The sequence below is a fragment of the Dryobates pubescens genome, chromosome 12, assembly GCF_014839835.1.
Source record: "Dryobates pubescens isolate bDryPub1 chromosome 12, bDryPub1.pri, whole genome shotgun sequence".
NCBI classification, from domain to species: domain Eukaryota; kingdom Metazoa; phylum Chordata; class Aves; order Piciformes; family Picidae; genus Dryobates; species Dryobates pubescens.
This window is the reverse complement of record NC_071623.1, coordinates 33,267,568-33,291,190: the sequence shown is the minus strand read 5'-3', so window position 1 is coordinate 33,291,190 and position 23,623 is coordinate 33,267,568. Positions and strand designations below refer to the sequence as shown.

At 40.8% G+C, this 23,623-nt stretch overlaps 1 protein-coding gene across 4 annotated transcripts in view; it reads right to left on the bottom strand.

Annotated features, from left to right (window-relative positions):
- CADM2 (cell adhesion molecule 2) overlaps positions 1–23,623 on the bottom strand; it is a 632,714-nt gene that overhangs the window by 81,181 nt on the left and 527,910 nt on the right. For all 4 annotated transcript variants that reach the window (XM_054165780.1, XM_054165782.1, XM_054165783.1 and 1 more), the window contains one exon: positions 10,512–10,602. In XM_054165780.1, coding sequence (XP_054021755.1) covers positions 10,512–10,602 — 91 coding nt within the window. The remainder of the gene's footprint in view (positions 1–10,511; positions 10,603–23,623) is intronic.

Below are 23,623 nucleotides of genomic sequence, written 5' to 3'. Positions count from 1 at the left end.
CATGTCACAGCAAAAATGTTACCTGCTTCTTAATATGTTATCTACTATACATCATAGCATGATCCCACAGTGGAGCTGTTCCACCAATGAAATACTGGTGCAGAAGGTTACAAGGTGAATGTTTACACAGTTCTTTGAAACAAGTGGCTGTACTGTGAGGGGTCTGGAGCACAGCCCTATGAGGAGAGGCTGAGGGAGCTGGGGTTGCTTAGCCTGGAGAAAAGGAGGCTCAGGGGTGACCTTATTGCTCTCTACAGCTACCTGAAGGGAGGTTGTAGACAGGCAGATGTTGGTCTCTTCTCCCAGGCAGCCAGCACCAGAACAAGAGGACACAGTCTCAGTCTGTGCCGGGGAGGTTTAGGCTGGATGTTAGGAAGAAGTTCTATACAGAGAGAGTGATTGCCCATTGGAATGGGCTGCCCAGGGAGGTGGTGGAGTCACCATCATTGATGGTGTTCAGGAGGAGACTTGATGGGGTGCTTGGTGCCACGGGTTAGTTGTTTAGGTGGTGTTGGATTGGTTGATGGGTTGGACGCGATGATCTTGAAGGTCTCTTCCAACCTGGTTTATTCTATGTGTTCTATGTATTCTATTTTTTGCAAAGACATACTGCCCATCTGGAAAGGTTCACTAGGCAGTTTTTTTTCTGCAATTCATCATAGTCTTCATGAGATTTTAGAACATTTTACTGAAAAAATGAGCACTCATCCAGCAGAGCTCCTAACAGATGCCTACTAGATTATGGCAGCAGATAGCATTAACTCCTTCAGCATAAAGATAATTTAGAAACTGTTCTAGTATCCAAAGAAAGTGACTACAGCAACAACAGCAAAGTTCTGGCACATGTTGCCAAGGTTTTCTTCAGCAGAGATTTGGGCTGACATCAGTGACTATTAACTGGAATTATTTAAACAATAAACTGGGAATAGAATTTGGATATTGAAAAGGTTCCCAATTATTGCCAGTTATGTATTTTCCAACCTCCAAAACATCTGTCACGTGTTACAGTCTGTGCTGCACATGAAATATTTTCTCTTTACCCTCCTGACTGAAAGCTCAAAACCTAGTGCTTAATACTGACAAAGCTTTCATATATGTACTGCTGCCTACAGGGGTGAGGAATCTAGCTGCTTAACTTACAAGTATGGTTGGTGACACATTTCTGTGCGGCTGACAATAACTGTGGTGAGGAGATTGAGTGATTAGCATCAGCCAACATGGATTACATCCCATCATTTATATATGTCCCATCAGATCAAGTTAATAGTAGGCTGGTTTTGAGTTAACAACCATTACTCAGATAGAATCAGTTCCTCTTGGAGAACTGGAAATTCACATTACTCCCAATGAGACATAACCCAGTGAAATCCTAATTGATCCTTGTGGTCCCTTCCAACCCTGACTGATTCTATGACGATTCTGTGATGATTCTATGATGATTCTAATTAGGATAAAGATACAAAGATTTAAAACATAAAACAAAATCATTGTTAAAAAAAAAGAAAGAAGTAGCAACATTTCAAGAAACCAGTACAAGGCAGAAGACAGACAGGACAGAGACACCTGCTGTACTGAATTGCTGAACAACCACATCTGAAGACAGACAACGTGGGATGAACAGAAAGTGAGACAAACGACAGGAATAGAAGCGACCAAGCTGTTTGGAGAGCTGCTCCCCAGTGACAAGGAACACAGGGCTGAGAAATGTGAAGGAGAGATCTAATCTTTGTCTAAGTCTACACCCACAGATACAATACTTTGACCTATATGTGTGAGCGTTTATTAAAGAATACATTTACAGAATCTTACCCAAAGTTGTGTGTGACTTGCCCCTGTAAACTGAACTGTAAATCCAGAATGCTCAGAAAACCTAAATCAGATGAAAAATCAGAGGGCCAGCGCTGCTTCTGGGATCAAGGTGAAGGACGCCAGGGAGACTCCCAGTTTGCTAATGCAAAGCAGTTACAACAACATCCAAAGCCACCCACCTTTTAGTTAAGATACAAATTGTCCAGGTCTAAACATAAAGCAGCAGAACCCCAGATTCTAACTTTCCTCCTTTCCTTTCAGCTAGGAGCTCCTTTCCAGAGAAACCTAGAAATAGACTCTTACAATTCAGGACTTCTTATGAACAAATATGCATGAAGCTTAAAGGAGAAACACTTTGATACCACATTCATATTTTGCTAGAATAAGGTTTCATCCTAGAGATGGACAAATTGATCCAATTTTTCAAATCATTAATATTTATTGATAGTGCCTGAGAATCCAGCCTGGGCTATGGATCATTCTGCAGGGCTAAGCACAGAAACAGGCATGCTTTTCCAGATTCATTATGACAATTCATAAAGGCAAAGTTGATACTGGCATTCCTTTCCAGGCTGCTAGTTATTCATGGCACAATCCAGAGAGTATTCTGCAGTGAATAAATGCAGCAAATGAGATGATTCCTTACATGAATTTCCATCCCACCTGCTAGAGAAGCTGGGAAGTGTGTCATGTCTAAGTAGGAAAGAAACAATTGTGCATGGACAAAAAGCTGGCCACCAGACTAATGACTCATAATTTAAACCTGCTATTATGACGTAGTTTCAATGCAATATTGACAAAGTACTTACACCAAAATGTTAACAGCTGAATGTCAAGTGGCTTTCTGCAATTTTCTCCACTAGTTTCTGATTTCAGACTCTTGAGCACGGATTTACAGATGTATGAAGGACTCACTGCAATGATTCAAACCAGTGATGTGATGCTGTCAGGTCACATGCTCTTGGAAAACTGGGACTGTGCTCAATGTTAGACATGAAACATACATGATCTGTTTAACAATTTTGATCTTATAATTGTTGTTCTGCCTCCCAGCTGTAAGTCTGAGGCAAGTGAATATCCTAATTGTCCACAGGTGTGATAAGAAACCCCCACATTTAAATATTTGCCAAGCTCTCAGATATTGGGAGGGTGAAACACCTATGAAGAAATGATTGTAATTCTTTGTTCTGAGGGCATGCATCAAATAAGATCTGTGTTGCACCAATCATTCATAGCCACCATTCATAATCACTATTCCATTGAAGAAGTCAGGAATCCTCTCGAAAGGCTGTATCCAGTCCATAATGCCACAGTTCTACAGAAGCAAAGCATTATGAAGTTTCCCATCACATAATGAAAATCAGTAAATCCAAATGACTTCCTTCCAGCATTTATCAAAATACTCCCCTTCGGTTCAGAGGTCTTTCCACATGGAATTACTTCAAACTAAGTTAACTATTCAGAGGAAGGCAGAGATATTCTGCTGTTTCCTTTGTAATACATTTTATCCTCCAGCTTGTGGGAAAATAAAATGACATAAATGTTTGTATAATTGTCTGACTACCAAATATGTGAAAATTCTGCAGAAGTCACAGGATCTGTAGATGGAGAAGAGAGCATGTGTTGTCTCCCTTGACTTCAGCAAGTCTTCGGTCGCTGTCTTCAGTGGTGCTTTTTGTATCTAGGCTGGCATGTTAAGAGAGACCTTCCTGGTATTGTCCAAGCCTACTAGTCATTTCATCCACCATTTGTCCTTGGCCATCTTTCAAGGCCAGGGCTAAAGATGAGTGAGCAGCTCTGGCTATCTCCCTTGTTCCCACGATGACCTGGATTCATTCTCATCCTTTGCAAGATGAACTGCTTTCCTCGTATGTTTCTTTTCCCATGCAGGGGTGACTGATACTGGCACAGATTGGTTCTCTGATGCAGCTGCCATGCCTGCTGTTGGGGTCTGAGTAGCCACGGTTCCTGCCAGTCTATTTGCAGGTCCAGAGACCTTCTCTTGCCCTTGAGCACACCAAACAGTGATGAGAAGGGTTGGGCCAAGCTCCAACACATCACAGTGATTTCTGCCACCCAGGGCCTTTGGGCTGACAACAGCTGTTTGCCAAATATTTTACCAGTTTGTCAGGATTTGGCACTTGTTCAGGGGTGAATTTCCAAGAAATCAGAGGTGACCACTGTCCTAGGCACTTGCCCATATCCTCCCACACACCCTGCCATTCATAGTCCAGCCTTGGGACATATCTCCAGGTGATATTCTTGGGAAAGACCTGTATGGCTCTGGACAAAACCTGGCCCGTCAATTGGGTGAGATTACATCTGGGGCTGCTTAGTCTTGAGAAGACTGAGAGGGGATCTCACAAATGTGTATAAATGCCTGAGGGATGGGTGTCAAGTGGAGAGGGCCATTCTCTTTTTGGTGGTGCACAATAATAAAAGAAGAGACAATGGGGACAAGCTTGAACATAGAAGGTTTCACCTCAACATGAGGAGAAACTTCTTTACAGTGAGGGTGACAGAGCACTGGAACAGGCTACACAGAGAGGTTGTGGAGTCTCCTTCTCTGGAGACATTCAAAACCCATCTGGATGCATTCCCATGCAGACTACCCTAAGTGATCCTGCTCTGCCAGTGGGGTTGGATCCAATGATCTCTGGATGTCCCTTCCAACCTCTAATGTACTGTGATACCATGATGCTGAGATACACCAAGTGGCTAGTGGAATAACCATACCATAACATGCCAGCCACATGATAGCACTAATCCGTGCCCCTGATGCGATAAGTGCCACCAGAAAAAGCACATCAAATACAAGTGTGTAATGTTTTATGTAACATAACCAGAGCTAGCCCCCAGTACATCAGACCCAGACAGCCCCATAAAGCAAATGCATCAATATGTTGAACATACTATGGGGAAAAAAACCCTGAACACAAAAGTATTTTAACAACCCTTAAGTGAATCTTTGTCTGACTTCTTGTTATCTCAACCCTTGTCATGCCCCACACTGGGCACCAAAATAGACTGTCCTAATTTAAGACAGCCTGCTCTCACAAGCAAGTCCCCACACACCGAGACAGGAGGGACAATAACAGAAAAAACCCCCAGCCCAGGGGTTTAATGAGAAGTTATGATGTAAAATTACCTCAGCCTGCGTTGCAGAAAAGTACAGCAAAAGCAGAAGCAGAAACCAGCAAGAGAAGACTCCCCCACCCCGTGACCAACGGGCAGCCCAGCAGAAAATATCCACACCCCAAACTGGAAACTGGAAGCAGCATTGGAAACAGGAAGCCTCTCATAGTACAATCTGAACTTCAAGCCCCATGAGACTTTGTTCCAGCCAGAACTTTAATGCTGGCATGACACCAGCATGGTATTGAATAGTCACCGGCAGACTCAACTGAACAAACTACATGATTGAACCCTAGTTAGCTCTTGTCACTAAGCTTTCTCTTTTCACTTGGATCCCTGTCAGATCCTTCTCAAATGAAACAGCCACTTGCTAGCATCACTGGCACAACAGTGTTGTATATTTCTCTTTTATCTTTAGGATTCATTCCCATTAGCTTTTGCAAAATGTTTGCCTCACTCAAGGGAGTCTTCTTTAAAGAGATACTAGGGAAAAAAGAGATCTTTCCATGGCACATACATCATTTACAATATCTTTACAGAGCAAGCTTGATTATTTGGTGTGCCATTGTTAATTTTTTTCCTGATTAGAATATTTTACTTTATATTACGAAGTACATATGATATTAGTTTGTTAATGATCATGCTTGTCTCTAGAATTTTTTTTCATGACCTTACAAATGATGTTATTCTCATCAAGGACACAATATGAGCATTCTCCTGGGAAAAAAACCCCAAACTTTCTTATTTATTTGAAACAAGGCCAAATATTCACTTCTTGTTAGTTGAGCAGCTATACTATGATTCCCCTGAGCCTCACAGGATGGAAAGACATTTCTCTAAAGCACACAGGAGACAGCCAACTCTCTCTGTGTTTCCTGTGCCCCAGTTATTCTGTTGCATTTTGACATTCTTCCTGCTGAAATGACACCGACTTAAAAAGAGCTCTCATCTTTCATGCATGTTTTGGTGAGAGTGCTGACTAAGAATATGAAATGAGGAACCTTTCTTCCATTATGGGGTAGTTTTGGAGTTCACTTTTGGGTCAGTTTTGAGGCACTAGATTAAGACACAACAGCATGTGGAAGCTACAGCTTGCAGTAGTAAAACAATGGCTTTTGAAATCTTTTGTAAACACAGACAACTGTAAATGATTATTTAGTTTCCTTACTTTTGAGAGCTGCCTTTTGTTTATTTTAACAGTATCCAAAATGCTGTCAGCCAATGTGACTTCGGAAGAGTCTAGGCATTGCTTAAATATATATCTCTGATTTCTGAAGCTTAATTGCATTTCCTTCTTTGGAAAATAAGTGAAGACTGGGGAAAACTACAGCATGATGAAAAAGATTTAAAAGACACACAGATATGTAAAGAGCAATTCCAACACTATGAGAATCATTCCACCATGTTTCTGTGATGGTAACTAAATCAAAGCTATTGTGCTGCACAGTGGCTTCCAGCTCCTGTTTGTTGCTCATGCTGTGAGCATTGGTGTAGATGCACTTGAGCTAGGCTATGGATTTCACCCTCAGCTCTGGTATGTCATCCCCAGGCTATCCTTTAGTGACCCTGGTTTTATCCTCTCCCCCCTTCAAACTTAGCTTAAAGCCCTCTCAATGAGTCTTGCCAGCTCATGGATGAAAATCCCTTTTCCTGTTTGAAACAGCCAGTGTCCATCTATTGCCAGCAGTCCTGGTGCTGTGTAAACCATGACCAAAGAAACCAAAACCCCACTGATGGCACCAGACTCTGAGGCACATGTGAATCAGGTATGCTTTCCTGTTCCTTTCAGTATTCTCTGCCACTTAAGGGATCACCTACATTTCCATCTTCCTCTCCACCTCCACTTCTAGTCCACAGCTTCTCGTCAAACCCTTACCCCACTTTCAGGATTCCTGTTCCAACACCGGTGTCCTGCACCAAGACCACAAAGGCAAGGTGACATGAGCCCATTCATAGCAGCTACAAACCTCAGAGTCTAGAATAATTCCAGCCCATCTGACACATTATGACAAGCAACACATTCAAGTGTCCAAGGTAATTTTTCTCTTGTCCTAAGTTAACACCATATGATTTGGTCAAGTGAAATCTTACACCTTAAACTATGAAACCTTTATCAAGGCCTTAGTTCTCCAGTTCTAACACATAGTAAACAGTTGTTCCTCATCCCTCTGTTAATATTTCTGGAGGATGCTGCTTCAGCAGGAGATGCAGAGGGCAGCTGATTTCCAAGCAGTGTTGGTCGAAGCAAGGCTTCCCTCCCACTCACTGCTACAGGGCAGCAGGTTAGGCAGGGCTTTTGCTCAGGGCTGTTTTGCAGATCTGAAACACAATATCTGGGTATCTGTGATGCATATGGTCTGAAGAAGGGAATCCTTGCAAGGAGGTGATTGGTGATGAGATGTAAGATGGTAAAAGTACCTTCTAGCTTTAGCCTCATTCTGCTTATCCCTTTTGGGAAAGTCATTGTGCATCAGCTATCAGCATCATGAATATCACCACAGCCACAGCCTGGTTTCATTTTATCTCCATCTTCATCTCAAGTGTCATTTTGAAGCCTGTGAATGCTGCTCCAGGATACAAGAGAAATGTACCTATAAGTGTTCATTTACTGGTCTGATTCACTGCTGCCTACAGGAAACAGGAGAGGCTGTTGTAACTCTGCTATAAAGTTGACAGTGTATAGAAATTAATGCATGGTGTGCAAATGGCTACGAAGGATCGTGGCTGGCTCCAAGCTCTCCATGAAGCCTGCAGTTCATCACTTGTGACACTGACATATTTGGGCTCTGTGGACTCTCCAGTTTTTCTTTCTCTACAAGCCAGAAGGTAATCATAATGTAGGTTGGGAGCATGACATTAGAGTTTCTTATTCTAAGGAATTGCAAACTGCTCCCAGGAGGATGCCTATTTATTACTGGCTGTGCACAGTGAAAGAGTGACCTAATGAAGCAATATCAAGCAGCCCATGTTAGCAGGTCTAGTGGCATGACAATTAGAGGTGCATTTATTGGCAAAATATTTATGCCCTGAAGGCTACCACATACAGGTGTCCTGCCTTGATAATTCTCCGGTGTGGAGGCTTTATTTGGCTGCCCTTTCTAAACTGCATGTAAGGTTTGCATTTGAATCCATCAAGGATGCAGCCAAGTTCTAGTTTTTAAAATAAATAAATAAGTCAATCAGGAAATATTTCAACTGAAGATCCTTTTAAATCATTATGTTTTAACTATGTCATGCTAAGATAAAGCAACACTAGTAAAGGTAACAAACAGAAAGTATTATGCATGCCAAGGTAAAGCACACCACTTTTATAGTTTTCTACTTCCTTCAGAAATGACTAAGAATTTTAGGGGTCTAGAGAAAAATCGAATATGTGAGTGGATTAATGGTCTCTCCTCTTTTTAAACAGAGTCTAACATCTTTGGTACGTGGGGAAAAACCCCTTTTTTGCCCATTTTCAATGAAGATTGTGAAAATGTGGTTATAAGCTGTAAACAGAGACAATTGCATCTGACCAAAGTTGAACATAGATATAAAATTTTATATACATGTTTTTATATATATACATGGTGTTGGTATTTGAAAATATAAAGGTAGCTATCTGACTAAATTAACTGTCTAAACTCCATGTAGTTAGTCAGAAATAGGAGATGTGTGATCACGCTTGGCTCTTTCTTGTACATTGTCTAATGTAGAGCAGACCAGTCATGCCCTAACAGTGCCTAAACCCCTCCACTGAGCTCAAATAGAAGCCCAAGTGATCAGCTCAGATTAAACACCTGCCCAGTAGGCATTTACAAGTCAGTCAGGAACTGAAAAGCACCATGCCTCTTTTTTAACACTCAAGTGGCAGTGGAATCACTGGAAGACCAGAAACCCTATTTGGTATTATACACCCATTCCTCCTCCCTCCTCACATACCAATTAGATGTGTTAAATTATCTAGCTGTCTGTCTCACAAAACTAAAAAGAGCATAAAGAAGAAATAACCTCTAAACTCTCTTATTATTCAAAGATTCCAAATGTGAAGGGTCAAACTGGCTTTGTCAAAAAAGCAACAGGTTATTAAAGATATAAAAATACAGAACTACTGCTTTACTTCTCCTCCTTATCCCTACAGTGAAAATCAAGCATCTAGGTTTGGAACACCTAACGTCTGCATGCCAAACAGAGCACTTAGCTTGTAGCTGTTGCAAAGAAAACACTGAGTCAAGGACAACCCTAAGTAACACTTAGCCAGCAGTGCACTTGGGGCAACCAGGGCTGACCACTTTCCTGAAATTAAGTACTTGGGCATGTTCTGCTGAATTTGACAACAACGGGGAAACAGGCATGTACCTCCTGATCCCTTAGGGCAATGCTCAAAGGCTACGACATAAACTGACAATTCCTACAGAGGCATGTATCTCAGAAACATCTATTGCTTAGAAGTGCACAGGCACACAGAAGACCAACTGCATTGAGCACCATGGAAGACCAATCAGACAGACTCCCAGCGTTCTGGTCTCAAGCACGATGTAGACACCGAGTTGCTCATCCCACTCAGGATTCGGATGGAGGAGAGTTACTCCTGAATGAATGAGGCACGTAACATGGAAAAGAAAAGTGCATGTGGAGTTTAAATGATCTCAGACTGAACTCAGAGGAGCTTTAAAAATAGAAATTTTCAACTTAAATGATTGGCTTGACCTAAATCTGACTTCAGGTGCCTAGATTAAGCAATTCCATACAGTCATGAAAGTAGACCAGGGAGAAATTCAGCCCCGCAGTGATATTAGGTGAGCAATTTTCACCTTTTCTAGAGCCAAAATATTGGTTTTTAACTATCATTTTCAAGACCATTACAAAGCTGTGTATCATCACCACATGTAACACTACAGATTAATCTTTTGAGCAGAAGCCTGACTCATATCTTTGTATTCTTTCTGTGTCTTTATGGGTAAATACATGACATCTCATCTGAGAAATACTGTTTTAAAGAGTGAAGCCTATTTAAACAGCAGCTTCTGTGAAAGAGTTAATCTTTGCAGTGGCTTTATAAAATACTGATGATAGAGATGTTAATTTCCAAGTAAAACAATTTATATTCTTACAGCAGGCTACATCTTTCCAGACTCTGGTAGAAGCAGGCAGCCAACTTGCACATACCATTAAACTTCAAACTCCCTGCAAATGACAGCCAAACTGTCTCCAAAGTTCAATATATTTTCTCTGAGGCTAGCTGATGCAGGAAGATTTCCACAAGACATTTTCTCTTCTATCATCAGTGCAGCGATGTAAGCAGTGACTGATTAAGCCTGCACTCTTTTCAGGTTGATATACATGACTGGAAAAAATAAATAAACATTTCACAGCTGGAATTCCTCCTGAAAGCGAAAATAGATGACTAAGTGAAAGACCAATCCTTTATCGACACTTAATGAAGACAAGCTTCGAGGGGTTTTCTATACCAGGGATTACTTTACACCCCAGGACAAGACAAAGCCAGCAGATTTCTGCAGCTGAAGATTGCAATCACAGCAGAATAAGGAAAATAACAAACACGTATTACTTGGTAAATCACTTACATTGGTTTTCCTTTGGATTCACAAGTCAAAACTATAGATTGTCCTTCTTCAGGCCATGAATTGGAAGAAATGATTTTAACTAAAGGTGTATCTACGAAGAAAAGAAATAGACATCTTGTTGGTATACACAGAAAAGATTTATTATCTAAGAAGATATTCCTCTGTATTTACAAAAGAGGACACCACAGATTTAATTTGCACTTGAAGATGCTTTTATATGAGCCTTGTGCAATTTTCATTGTCTTCGGGAAGGCAATAAAAATGTCCAATAGATGTAAACCAGTAACTTCCTATACCCCAAGGAAACACAGACAAGAAAGCACGCATATACTCAGAGGAAATGGCTTTTCTCTTCCTATATTCAATGCAAATACTCCTACACAGTTATTCCAAAGTCTGATATCTAACAACACAATAAAATACTGAGGATGGATAACACATACTCTGTACAATTGAATCTATTTATAGGTTTGTATGATGGAATGCTACTATTTGAGGAATTAATGCAATAATATACATTTGAGTGAGAACATTTCTATTGCAGAAACTTGAAACTTATAATAAGAAAGCTACAATGGGCTTTCAGATAAAACACTTCGTTACAGGCATTTTACAGGGTGCTATTTCTGAAATGGAATAATGCTGCCTGCAAACCAGAACATTTCTTTGCCTTTTAACCTAAATTGACAAATAGAATGTTTTAAATATCTGGGGGGGAAACACCACCACCACAAAAACCCCAACTGTATGAAAGTCTGTAATCTACACCAAAAATAAACCACAACCCCAAAACAATGTTCTACACATTGGAATTAACTTTACACTTTTAACTGCAACAAGATACACAATGTAACTATGGTGAATTCATGCAGAATAAAATGTTTGCAGTAGATCCTTTACAACAAAACCCCAGAAATGCCAGCTGGCTTGCAAGGACCATCAAGAAAGAAGCAAAACTTCTTTTTCCCTCCTCCTTAGGAAAGGTAAAAAGGGATCCTAGGCACAGCCAGGGAAATGTTCAAACCTCATGTGCAAATGCATCCTCCTGTTTGCTCTGCAGTTTCCTAACCCAGAACACATGTCTTCATCAATGGCACAAAAAAATAATCTAACCTGCAAATCTGGGATAGCTAAGTTGTGTCTCATCCAATTTGCAATCCCTGCTTTCATTAGCAGGGAGGTAGCAGCGACACCACAGATACCCTATTAGCAAGAGCATGACAAAATGACCCTACAAAATCAAATGGGAAAAAATCATCTGCTGCAACAACCTATTTCCTTACTGAGATGCTGACAGCCCTGTTGAACACCAAATGGCATATGAACAATTAAAAATGTCAGAAGCGGTTTTCTAGCTTGGTTTGTTATTTTGGGCATATCATAATGTATCAGCATGGCACAAGACAAGGAAAGGGGAAGGCTTCAGGTAGACTTGTCATAATTCCACTGAAAGCATTGTCAGCACCATTTAGCTTTCAGTACAGCAGCACTAACCCTACACCAGCAGCAAGTCTGTTCTGTGAGTTCATACTTTTAAGGACCCTGCAAACCATTCCGCAGGTGACTAATCCTTTGGAGGTCGTGCTGCTATTTGCTTCATTTTTAGCACATGCTTAAGGCACTGACCTCAAGTGCCTCAATAAATCAGGACATCAAGTACTTCTGTGATTTCAGTGGTGCTACTGAAGATGAATAAATTACTCTCTTGACTATACATTGAACCAGAGGAACAAATTAGTATCAGAGAGGAATACATGAAGAATTTAACCAAGGGAGGGAGATGACTAATGCAATGAGATCAAGGGGTTTCCAGAGAAGTATGAAAAAGAGCTAAACTTTGATAGAAGTAATCATGATAGCCACAGGTGAAGAAAGAAATTGAAGACCCATCTAAGTGGCACTACTGGCTGAAGTATTTAAGAAATGATCAGCACTTTACACATTACTGGAAATGACCCACATAAAACAGAAGAGGGGACTTTAAAACAGGTTTTCATTTGCATGGATCAATGCAGTGCTGTTTCCCCCAACTTGAAGTTTCAGTTCCTACTTTAATTAATGCCCCAAACAGCCCTCTGTTGCCCATGCACTTTTAAATAGTAACATACTAACGTAGCATAAGAAAGGTCTTATGTTTCACTCTCTAATGAACTTGGAGGTAGTGTAGGAAATATATTCCCCTGTGGCTTTGTCCACTAATTGACTTGTATAAGAATAACTTGGTTTGGGGTTTTTTTGAAAACAGAAAACACAGGGATTAACTTAATATCTAGTTTTAAGGGCAGCTTACAACTGACAGCTTTTGTATTGTATTACCTGTCCTTTTTCAAAGCCCAGTTGATACTCCATTTTGGATGCTTCACTCTCAGTGTTAGTGTTTCAAATACATTTTCATTATGTGCTTGATCTCTCTCCAGAATTAAAAGGGGGAGACAGAGAGAGTGATTGCCCACTGGAATGGGCTGCCTGAGGAGGTGGTGGGGTTGCCTTCACTGGGGGTGTTCAGGGCGAGGCTTGACAGGATGCTTGGTTGTATGGTTTAGTTGATTGGGTAGTGTTGGATGATAGGTTGGACATGATGATCTTGAAGGTCTCTTCCAACCTGGTTAATTCTATTCTATTCTAAATGATGACTTTTAAGGGGGAAACTTTTAAGATCTCCACTTTCACATCCACATCAATTTTTAAAATGGAGACAATTCTTTAGAATAACTTCATCAAAGCTAACCTAAATATGTTTTAAAGAAGAAGACAGAACTCTGCTGAGTGACATTTTTCCAGAACACAAAATGCTGTCTTCTGTGAGATAATACCATGAGCTTTAACCTGTCACATATAGAAGCATTAATCACAACAACTGGAACATCACCCAGTCTCCCACATCAGCAAACATCATCACAAAAAGAAAACAAAGTCTAAAACCCAAAAATACGCCAAGAACAGTAATAGAGTAAGAGAGGTTTTCTGGATGGCCATCAGCCTGTTATAAGTGATGTAGGTATGTCCAAAATATCTCCACTTTTACAACCAAAACAAAAGGAGTAGGATGAAGGGTTTTAGCACAGGTCAGACCTTCTGTTTCTCCTCCTCTAATTTACATCAGTTAAACTTCAATAATTTGCACATTTTTTAGGATGTGTTCCACTCATTTCATGACAGTAAACTACTGCAGGTCAGTATCTCCAGCAGAATTCTTGTGACTACTCAAACTCCTGACAAAACCTACACATACACCTCTATCCTGAGTTCTAAAGACACTGTGGAGAAGACAAACATTCCATAAAGGCTAAGCAAAGTGAAAATTAGATTGGAAAAAACCCCAAACAAACACCACCACAGTGGCTTATGTGAGTGTAGGTAATCCAGCAAGCCTGCACGGTAAGACACATGGGGTTTAATACCCAGTGACATTTATTTACATGCCTCTCCAACAGTATGAGAGCTGTTTGGCTTTGCAGCCTTTAGCTTGAGTAATGAGGTACTTATGAGCTGCAATCAATTGCTAGCACCTATCTGAACCAGGAGTTAATCATATATTTAGACTCATAGGAAGACATCTGTCGCCCATGTGCCAAAAATCTGCCTTTTTGCAGGAAATACTAGCTTAGCAGCAGTTCACAGATAGAAAATATGGCCGGGGGGGGTTTATGATGCATCTTTCCCTGTTTCAGCAGACCAAAGGCAAAAGATCCACTGAGTGGTCCTTTTTCATCCAGCTGTCTAGAATTTGAGTCCATCTCATCACACAAGACCAGGAATGCCATTTCAAAGCTTTGGGAGGATTTAACTATTTTTGATAAGTCAACATGACCTTTATTCATCAACATACAAAATAGGGGAGAAATGAAACATTTCCATACATGACTTTTGTGGTACAGCTTAGCAACTAATGGCAATGTTAATACCCCGTGGAAGTGCTTCGCTGATTGATTTAATTTCTTTGAAGGTATTTCAGAAGAAGGGTGGTTGTAAGCATTTAAAAAAGATTCAAAATCACTGAATGTCAGCACAGTGCCGGGAGCAGACATTAGCTATCGCGCTGATATCAGCCTACCTTTAAGAAGACCTTTGCCCAACTTGTGTTGGAGACACATCCAAGTTAGGGCTCTTATGTTTGCACAGTATAATTCCACATGGAATGCAGTGCCTCTTCAAGCCTTTGGGGTTTCTAAAAGTGTTTATTGCATGAAGCCTGTAACACCTCAGACTAAAATGGTCTAAAACCAGTCGGGGACTCTGCAAAGTTTCAGTGACAGTCTCCTGCAGCGTTATCCAAGCATGGTTTCACATGCTGTACAGTGCTTCTGCAAGTTGTTTGGATCTTCTCTTTGTACCTGACTGCCATGTTTTTGTCATGATAGGAACAGCCCAATAAGAAACACAACCTTCTTTTTTCCTTCCTCTGTGTAAGTATGAATCAGTGCATAAAGTATCATTAGTTACACCTTGTAGTTTTGGGGATCTTGGTTCTCATAATCTCACAGAAACGTGTGGTAGTGTCAAGTGGAAATAACATTTCTCTTGGCTTCCACTGCTGTCCCTTCATCAGAGAATGTATTTTTTCTGGACTTTAGAATATTAATAGAGCTGCCACAGAAAACATGTTCCATTTGGTGACAATAGCAATGTATATAAGGTGTATAGAGAAAGACTGATCTCTTGAATTGGTTTGGTTTATGAGTCTTTAGGGTTCAGAAAGTAAAGTCCACTGTTGAGGCTCTTTCCTCTCTGCATCACACATAAATGTCAGAAGTGTGATAGATGCTGTCTCAATCTTTCTCAAAATAAGAATTCTGTGTGCTTTTTTTTTCACAATATCCCACTCAGTCTTCCAAGTTCAAACTGGTACCAAAAGAGCTAGACTTAGTGCAAATGGTAGCAAGGGAGGCACAGCTGTTCAACTGCTTGTCTGTTGCAAATCAAATTTACAACTCTATATAATAATATTACAACAAACATTCCTAACTCTTCAAAACAACGCTCTCCCATTTGATTACTTTCCCTGCAACCAAACTGTTAGGTGTCTATTTCAAAACCAGGGTAAACACAATCATGTCCCTAATCATGTTCCAAATAACTGAAAGCAGCTTATTAACATCATTTGACCCTAGGCCTCCACTGGAACACTTTGATTCTGATGCATGTTTTCTTTGAAGGTGATTCTTTCTCTGTAGTTGATGTTATGAACATATCTCCATCTGCAGGAAGAAGCTGAGTTTGTTGTAATGAAGTCTGTGATCCTCATTGGTCTTACTGTTTGAGTGCAAATTATGTTAACAGTAATAGGAAAGACATCAATACAGAGAGGTTTTGCTTGCTGGGTCTGTTAAAGGAAGCGAGTGATCATAATACATCAGGACGTGATACAAGTGTTATTCAAATCCCTCCTAAAAATTGCCTTGTTACTGCCTTCTTATTTACATTTTTAAGAGGATCATTAGATGGTTTTAATTACCTCTTTTGATTAGAAGTTTTTTTTCATACATGACTATTTTAAAAGCCTTAAAAGTACTGCTAGTAAGAAAAGGCTCTGTTTGACAATGTAATTCTCTATTGGATGCAGTTTATGTGGATTTTGCAATTGGATCCCTTCAGGAAGAGAGCTAAGCTTCTATGAGGGAACAGTTCTTCCCACTGGGAATGAGCTTCTCATGAATGTCAGGTTTTGTCTTCATGGACCCTAAGCAACACAAGGAACACATCTTGTTAACTACTCACCAGTCATCAGAAACACTCAAGCTCACAAATCAGAAGCCCCAGGCCCTACCTGTGGTATTGCATCCATGTCATGGCTGCCAGATCGTTTGGCAGAAGCACTGGATTGAGGTTTCTCTCCTTCTCTAGAGGACATTTTGTTGGGCTTTCTAGGAATATTGTGAGGATTCTCATCTTCTCAGCAAGCATGTTGTGCCTTGTTGCAATACATCAAGCTCTGCTTTGGCTGATTGGTGAGGCCCGCTGCACTAGCCTGTTGCCATACCTGATGTGTTATTTCTAGCAAGGGTTGCAAGAACAACAGATCATAATATTACTGTCCTTCTCAGATGAATACATAGGTTTCTCTCACTGACAATTATTGTTCCAAACTGTCTGCATAGCCAGCAGCTGCCACTAATTTTCCTTTGTCACCAAAATGGTTAGAAGTGTGTTATCTCCCCACCCTCCTGCTGTTGCCAACTGTGCCCAGCCTACTCTGTGGAGCAGCATGTCCTGCCTGGATCTAGAATACATAGGTTTACTGTGCCTTTTAACATTAACTGATTTACCTTGTTGTCAAACTTCTTGCACACTAAACACCCCTTTCTCTTTTATACCTGAGTCCAAATCAGTGTGACTGATTCATGACCATACACTTTCCTTCTCACAGGTTTAGCAAAACTTATGGGGTACCAACAGCATGTCTTTAATTCATAGGGGTTTTTTATGACCACAAACCTTCTGAATATTGAAATGCTTCCATAAATTCCTCTGATATTTTATTGTGGTTGTGAACAACAGCGGGTCTGCTGCTATCATTTTACAAAATGCTATAAAAATCTAACAGTCTGATAATAAAAGATCATTGCTACCTGGTATTCAGTGATTGCAGGTGATAAGATTTCTAAAGTATTTCCAGAGAGACTCATTCATTTATTTTCTCCCTAGTTTTGTCTGCTTTGTTGTGGGCTTTTTTTCCCAAAAATTGTGTTTGTGAAATCTGTTTATGTCACAGCCTTCTGCATTTTTCATCATGCCTTTTCTCCCTTATTTCCTTGGAATCTTTCCATCATTTCCAGATGCAAAGATAAAATAGGCTGATATCTCTGAAAATGACTTTCCAGATTATTGTCTCTGAAGTAAGCACAGGACAGTTGAAGGTATCTTTTCCCCCCCCCCTTTCTTTCACAAAGAAAGCCTGCACTGGTAAATCTTGAACATGTCCAGAGAAGGGCAATGAGTCTGGGGAGAGGCCTCGAGCACAAGCCCCGTGTGGAGAGGCTGAGGGAGCTGGAGGAATTCTTCAGCCTGGAGAAGAGGAGGCTCACAGGAGACCTTATTTCTGTCTACAGCTACCTGAAGGGAGGTTGTAGATAGGAGGGGATTGGTCTCTTCTCCCAGGCAGCCAGCACCAGAATGAGAGGACACAGTCTCAAGCTGCACCAGGGGAAGTTTAGGCTGGAGGTGAGGAGAAAGTTCGTCACAGAGAGAGTTGTTAGGCATTGGAATGTGCTGCCCAGGGAGGTGGTGGAGTCCCCGTCCCTGGAGGCATTCAAGAGGGGATTGGACGTGGCACTTGGTGCCATGGTCTAGTAGCCACAAAGTCTTGGGTGACAGGTTGGACTTGCTGATCTCAAAGGTCTTTTCCAACCTTGTTGATTCTATGATTCTATGAAATTACCCTGGGAGATGCAGTAAGTTTGATGCTCTGCTTCAGAATATAACAAGTGACTCACTGCTCGAATTTAAACAGCTGAGAAAAAACCTCAGCATTATGCAACTGACAGATTATCTTATTACTGGCAATTGTGGTGGAGACAAGCTAGATCAAATGGTTGTGTCATGGCAATGATATTTCATTTCAAAAAATGCATTCACCAGTTTTATAACTGTAAGCTATATATACACACACACACACATACACAGATACCTAGCTTTGATAAAAATCAATAGTCAGTACCATATCCTCGTGGATATTCCTGCATCTTCTTTTTATGCTCCTTTGAAAACTACTTTGCAGTCAAGCAGGTACAGAGAGAGCATATGGTCTCTTTGTTATCTGAGACTCTTTGATGACTATTTTGTCACCCTTTATCTCATCTCTTTTAATTTAGTTTACAATGGTGTTTGTTGAAGACAAAAGTATTAACGGGCTGGACCAAACGAGTGCAGAAACACTCAGCTGAATGCAAAACTTCCAATGGGGGGAAAAAAAAGAGATTGATCAGTGAAATACTCCCTCCTGACACTCATAATTCATGAGTGTCTGAATTCAAGTGCTAACCTTGCAGGAAGCACTTTAGGTTACTAATTTTGTGAATGCTGATTATCTGGTGCTTTGGGTAAAAATATTCATAGTAGCTGTTTCAACATCTCACCTGTCAATCACACCACACCACTTCTCCACAACTGCTAAATGTGAAAAATCATTACATGTGATGGCATGTAATGTGTGGCTTGGAGTTGTGGGAACGTGGGCTACACTACCAAAGCTCTGCAGTTCCACTATGCTCCCTCTGATTTTTTTTTAAGCCTGATCCTACTTTTGTCATGTACTGTGTTAACTGATCACTCTTACCTACTTTGTGTTTAGTATTAAGATTGGCAGGAATCTCAAGCTGCACCAGGGGAGGTTTAGGCTGGATGTTAGGAAGAAGTTCTTCCCAGAAAGAGAGATTGGTCATTGGAATGTGCTGCCCAGGGAGGTGGTGGAGTCCCCATCACTGGAAGTGCTTAAAAAGAGACTGGATGTGGTTTAGCTGATCAGATGGTGTTGGATGATAGGTTTGACTTGATGGCTCAAAGGTCTTTTCCAAGCTGGTTAATTCTGTGTTGTGATATTCTGTAATCTGAAATGTGAGTGTGGTGTTGGATATATAGGCAGACCCCACTGATTTAAGTGATAGACCGTGTGGCACTGTCACCACAGTTCTGAATGTGTGCCACATCATGAAGGTAGCACCAGATAATGCTATTCCCCTTTACATGCTTTTGCAGAATGGGTCACTGGTTTCATAGTTATCCATTAAGTCCCACATACACAGGAATCACAGAATCACAGAATACTAGGGACTGGAAGGCACCTCCAGAGACTGTCAAGTCCAATTCCCCCACCAAAGCAGGATCACATAGAGGACAGGCAACAGAGCAATGCATGTAGGTGGGTTTTGAATATCTCCAGAGAAGGAGACTCTACAGCCTTTCTGGGCAGCCCATTCCAGGGCTCCATCAACCTCACTGTAAAGAATTGCCTCCTTCTGTTGAGGTGGAACCTCTTGTGTCTCAGCTTATACCCACTGCTCCTTGTCCTATCGCTGGGCACCACCAAAAGGAGACCATCACCTTTATCTGGATGCCCACCCCCCAGACATTTATAGACATCGATAAGATCTCCTCTCAGCCTTCCCTTCTCATGACAATATAGACACAGGTGTCTCAGTCTTTCTTCATAGGAGAGATGTTCAAGTCCCACAGTCATACTTCTAGCTCTCTGTTGAACTGAAGAGCCCAAAACTGGACACAGTATTCCAGGTGTGGTCTCACTAGGCTAGAGTAGAGACAATCTCCCTTGATGTGCTGGACACATTTGTTTTTACCCCAGGATGCCATTGGCCCTCTTGGCCACAGGGACACATTGCTGTCCCAGGGATAATTTGCTGTCCACTAGGACTCCAAGGTCTTTCTCCATGAATCTTCTTTCCAACAGGACAACCCCTATTCTGTGCTGATGCCTGGTGTTATTCCTCCCCAGATGCAGCAGTCTGCACTTACCCTTATTGAACCTCGTGAGGTTCACCTTTGGCAGCTCTCCAGCCTGTCCAGATCTCACTGGATGGCAGCACAGCACTCCAGTGTATCAGCAAATCATCCCAGTTTTATATCATCAGTGAACTGATGAGGGAACACGCAATGACTCCAGGTCATTGATGACGATACTGAATAAATGCCTCTGAGTCAGTGCATGACCTTTCCATGTAGCTTTATATTCTGCATCCTCGCTTTCTTTTGCTTAAGGACATCAGTTTTCTATTATATCTGACCTGAATTGCATTGAGCATAGCTACACAAGAGCTCTGGATACTCAGCATACCCTTCAAGCCTTTCTCTGACATTCATGTCAGATATTGGACACTACAGAACTTTAACCTCTGTATAAATAAGTTGCAGTAGTGGATGCATATGTGACTTGTTTCCTCCAAATATATACCATGCTGTCATGAAGTGCAAGCTTGAATTCCTTGGAGGCCCTACTAGCAATCTCTATATATGTTTTCCTTCAAAGTGTCTCACGTGCTTGCTGGTGTTCCATTGTGGTGATAAACAGCTTCCCAAACTGTTCTTCAGGGAAGACCTGGAACAGCTCTGTCCCCCTGTCATTAGACTGACTAGCTGAAGGTGACCACAATTGTAACATGGAGTGTGAGCTATTCAGATTCTGCAATTTTCAGTCTTCTAAGATGATCTCATTTGAAATAACACCAAGTCCAGGCTAAGAAAAAAGATTTAAAAGGTATTTCAAGCATACTTGAATGGAGCTTAATGGATCTCAGTCATGTACCTGAAACAATTCTTGCTCCACTTAGGACCTGATGTGGAACTTGCCAGACACTAGACTGTTAATTATCCACACAGTCTTTACAGTCCTCTTAGTGCAACCCAACATAAAGCAGTTATAACAAGTATGTTTTAAAAGTCTCTTCTATGTTTACTGTAAATGTAATCTTCCCCTACATCTCTAACATAGGGAATTGAATACATTCATAATAATATATACATGCAATATGTATATATGCAATATAGTCATGCAATATATATATGTGCAATATATACATGCAGGCATTTAACAAATAGAATGCAGAGAAGTTATTTTTTAGATTCCTTTTATAGCAACTGATTTTACTTAGACTAGGAGCTGCAAAAATCAGTCAGTCCTGGGGATATGGCTGCTGGGCTGTCTGTACCAGATCACTCTTTCCAGAAGGTACCCCCTTATGGTTTATCATTACAGGAAAACACCTTTTTTACACCATCACATTAGTTTTCTGTTGGTTTTTTTTTGGTTTGTTGTTGGTTTGTTGTTGTTGTTTTTGTTCAGGTAGATGAACTAACTTGTTCTCTTTCTTACATCCACCTAAAAATATCCTCCAGTGGCTTGAGTGACTCACTGTGGGGATTTCAACTCATGACAATGGCACATTGTCAGTTGTGACCAAATGAACTACGTGATCTGAAAAGCCCACAGTGAGCTCGGTAAGGTCCTGCTCCCAGCCTCCTCGCCAGAAAGAAATGTGTTGTTAGCCCACCGGCGCTCATTAGTTTGGAAACATCACCACACCAGCCACAGCTAGCAGCTCCAAAGCACTGTGCAGCCTAAACATGCTTAGAACAGGCCAAGAGGTAACCTGGCTGTGTTCTATTTCCCAGCACAGCCATGCGCTCTGTCTTTCCAGTTCTTTCACCACAGGTGGTCTCTTTCCTAGGCCTAAAGGCTTACTCCTCTGAAATGAAATTATATTTACTTTACATTTATTTCCCAAGCATTAGTATTATTAAACATTCTTTTCCAAATTTCCTCTGAAACCTCCTTGAGCCCTCTGTTAAACACACAACAAGGAAATGCATTAACCTGCCCACACCGTATCTGAAAGTTTCTATGAGGAGCAGACGACTCAGAGGATTTTCCTGCAAAACATTTGAGAGAGAAATAAATTATATGTGATTATATTTCACTAAATAAATCCTATTTGAGCATAAGCCTCCAGATGGGAAATGTCAGGATTGTACATTAACCCTTTGAACTAGCTATCCCCTTTGAAAGATTAAAGTTTGGCATTAAATGGACCTACAAGTTTTTGAATTATTTTGCATTTAAATCATGGATTTCTTATTTTCATCCATCATTAACCTAATTGATCTCATTTAAACATGCAAATTGTGGCGCTGAACTTTCATGTTCCCGAGCATTCTTTACTGTTTACAGTAACAATCTTTTTCCTTTCATTTATTTCAAGCATCCACTATTATGAAAAGCTTAAAGAAGATGATTTTCCTTACACAATGTTTACACCAATTTTGAGCTAAATAATTAAATAGAATAACTTCTTATTTGCTTTTCTTTCAATACCAAAAGTTGTACACATACTGAAGCTGTATTGTTTAATTTGCATTCTGGATCACTTTTACCTACTTTGTGTTTAGTATTAAGACTGGCAGGAATCTCAAGCTGTGCCAGGGGAGGTTCAGGCTGGATGTTAGGAAGAAATTCTTCCCAGAAAGAGAGATTGGCCATTGGGATGTGCTGCCCAGGGAGGTGGTGGAGTCACCATCCCTGGAAGTGTCTAAAAGGAGACTGGATGAGGCACCTGGTGCCATGGTTTAGTTGATTAGATGGTGTTGGGTGATGGGTTGGACTTGCTGATCTCAAAGGTCTTTTCCAACCTGGTTAATTCTGCATTCTGTATTCTTTGATACCATGACTCTGCCTTACACCAGCAGAGATTCTGAACCCATACTGAGAGAAATGTTCATTTGTTAATACATCAGAAATCACAGTAGTACACTGCTGTTAGACACACACACACACGTTCTACATGGCTGCACAAGTGCATTGCTGATTTGCTTATCTGTACTCTGTTGCATTTGAGGCATTTTGTTTACTTAATTCAAAATCAATAAGTTTATTTCCCAGCCAATAATTCCAACATTCTCCTGGAATAGCTGCCTAATTTTAAAGTCAGATTCAGACATTGATTGCTAAAGAATCTCCCCACAAATGAAGAAAGATCCTGTTGCTGGAACAGCCTGCAGCAGCAAGTTAGCTGATGCCTATAGACTCGTCAGCCCGACAATTCACTGCACATCTGTGTCTGCCAATAGAGAATTTGCTCAAAATTGCCTCTCTGGACACTTCTTTACATAACACATATTTAGCTTATTAGTGCTGTCATTTGGGAGTGTGGTCAGCTTTTGAGCTAAATCTCACTGAGTCTGTTAGCATGGATCACATCACAGCTGCCATTTTAGAATCACGATGATTAGGTTTGAAGTTCAAATGATTTGATTTCACTTTTAAGCTTCAAAAGCAGCCTCTAGGGCAGACTTACACAATTAATTTTTACTGAGGTCTGCTGGGTAATCTACTGTAGTCAGAGAATCTGCACTGAGGTAAGGTAATTACCACTGGGTAGTTTTATGGCACTCTGTTCACTGGGAAGCAACATGTTGGCTGGGTTCTGCTCAGATAATACCTGGAAGAAATTGAAGATGCTGCTTCTGGGAAACAACATGTCTGAGACATTGAGGAGGGATGAGCAGAAGCCCCTCATTTCCTAGATGTGGACCAGAAGTTGTATTTGCTCTGAAAATATCTTTTTAGGAGTATGCATGAGAACTTAACAGTGTACCATCTCATAAAT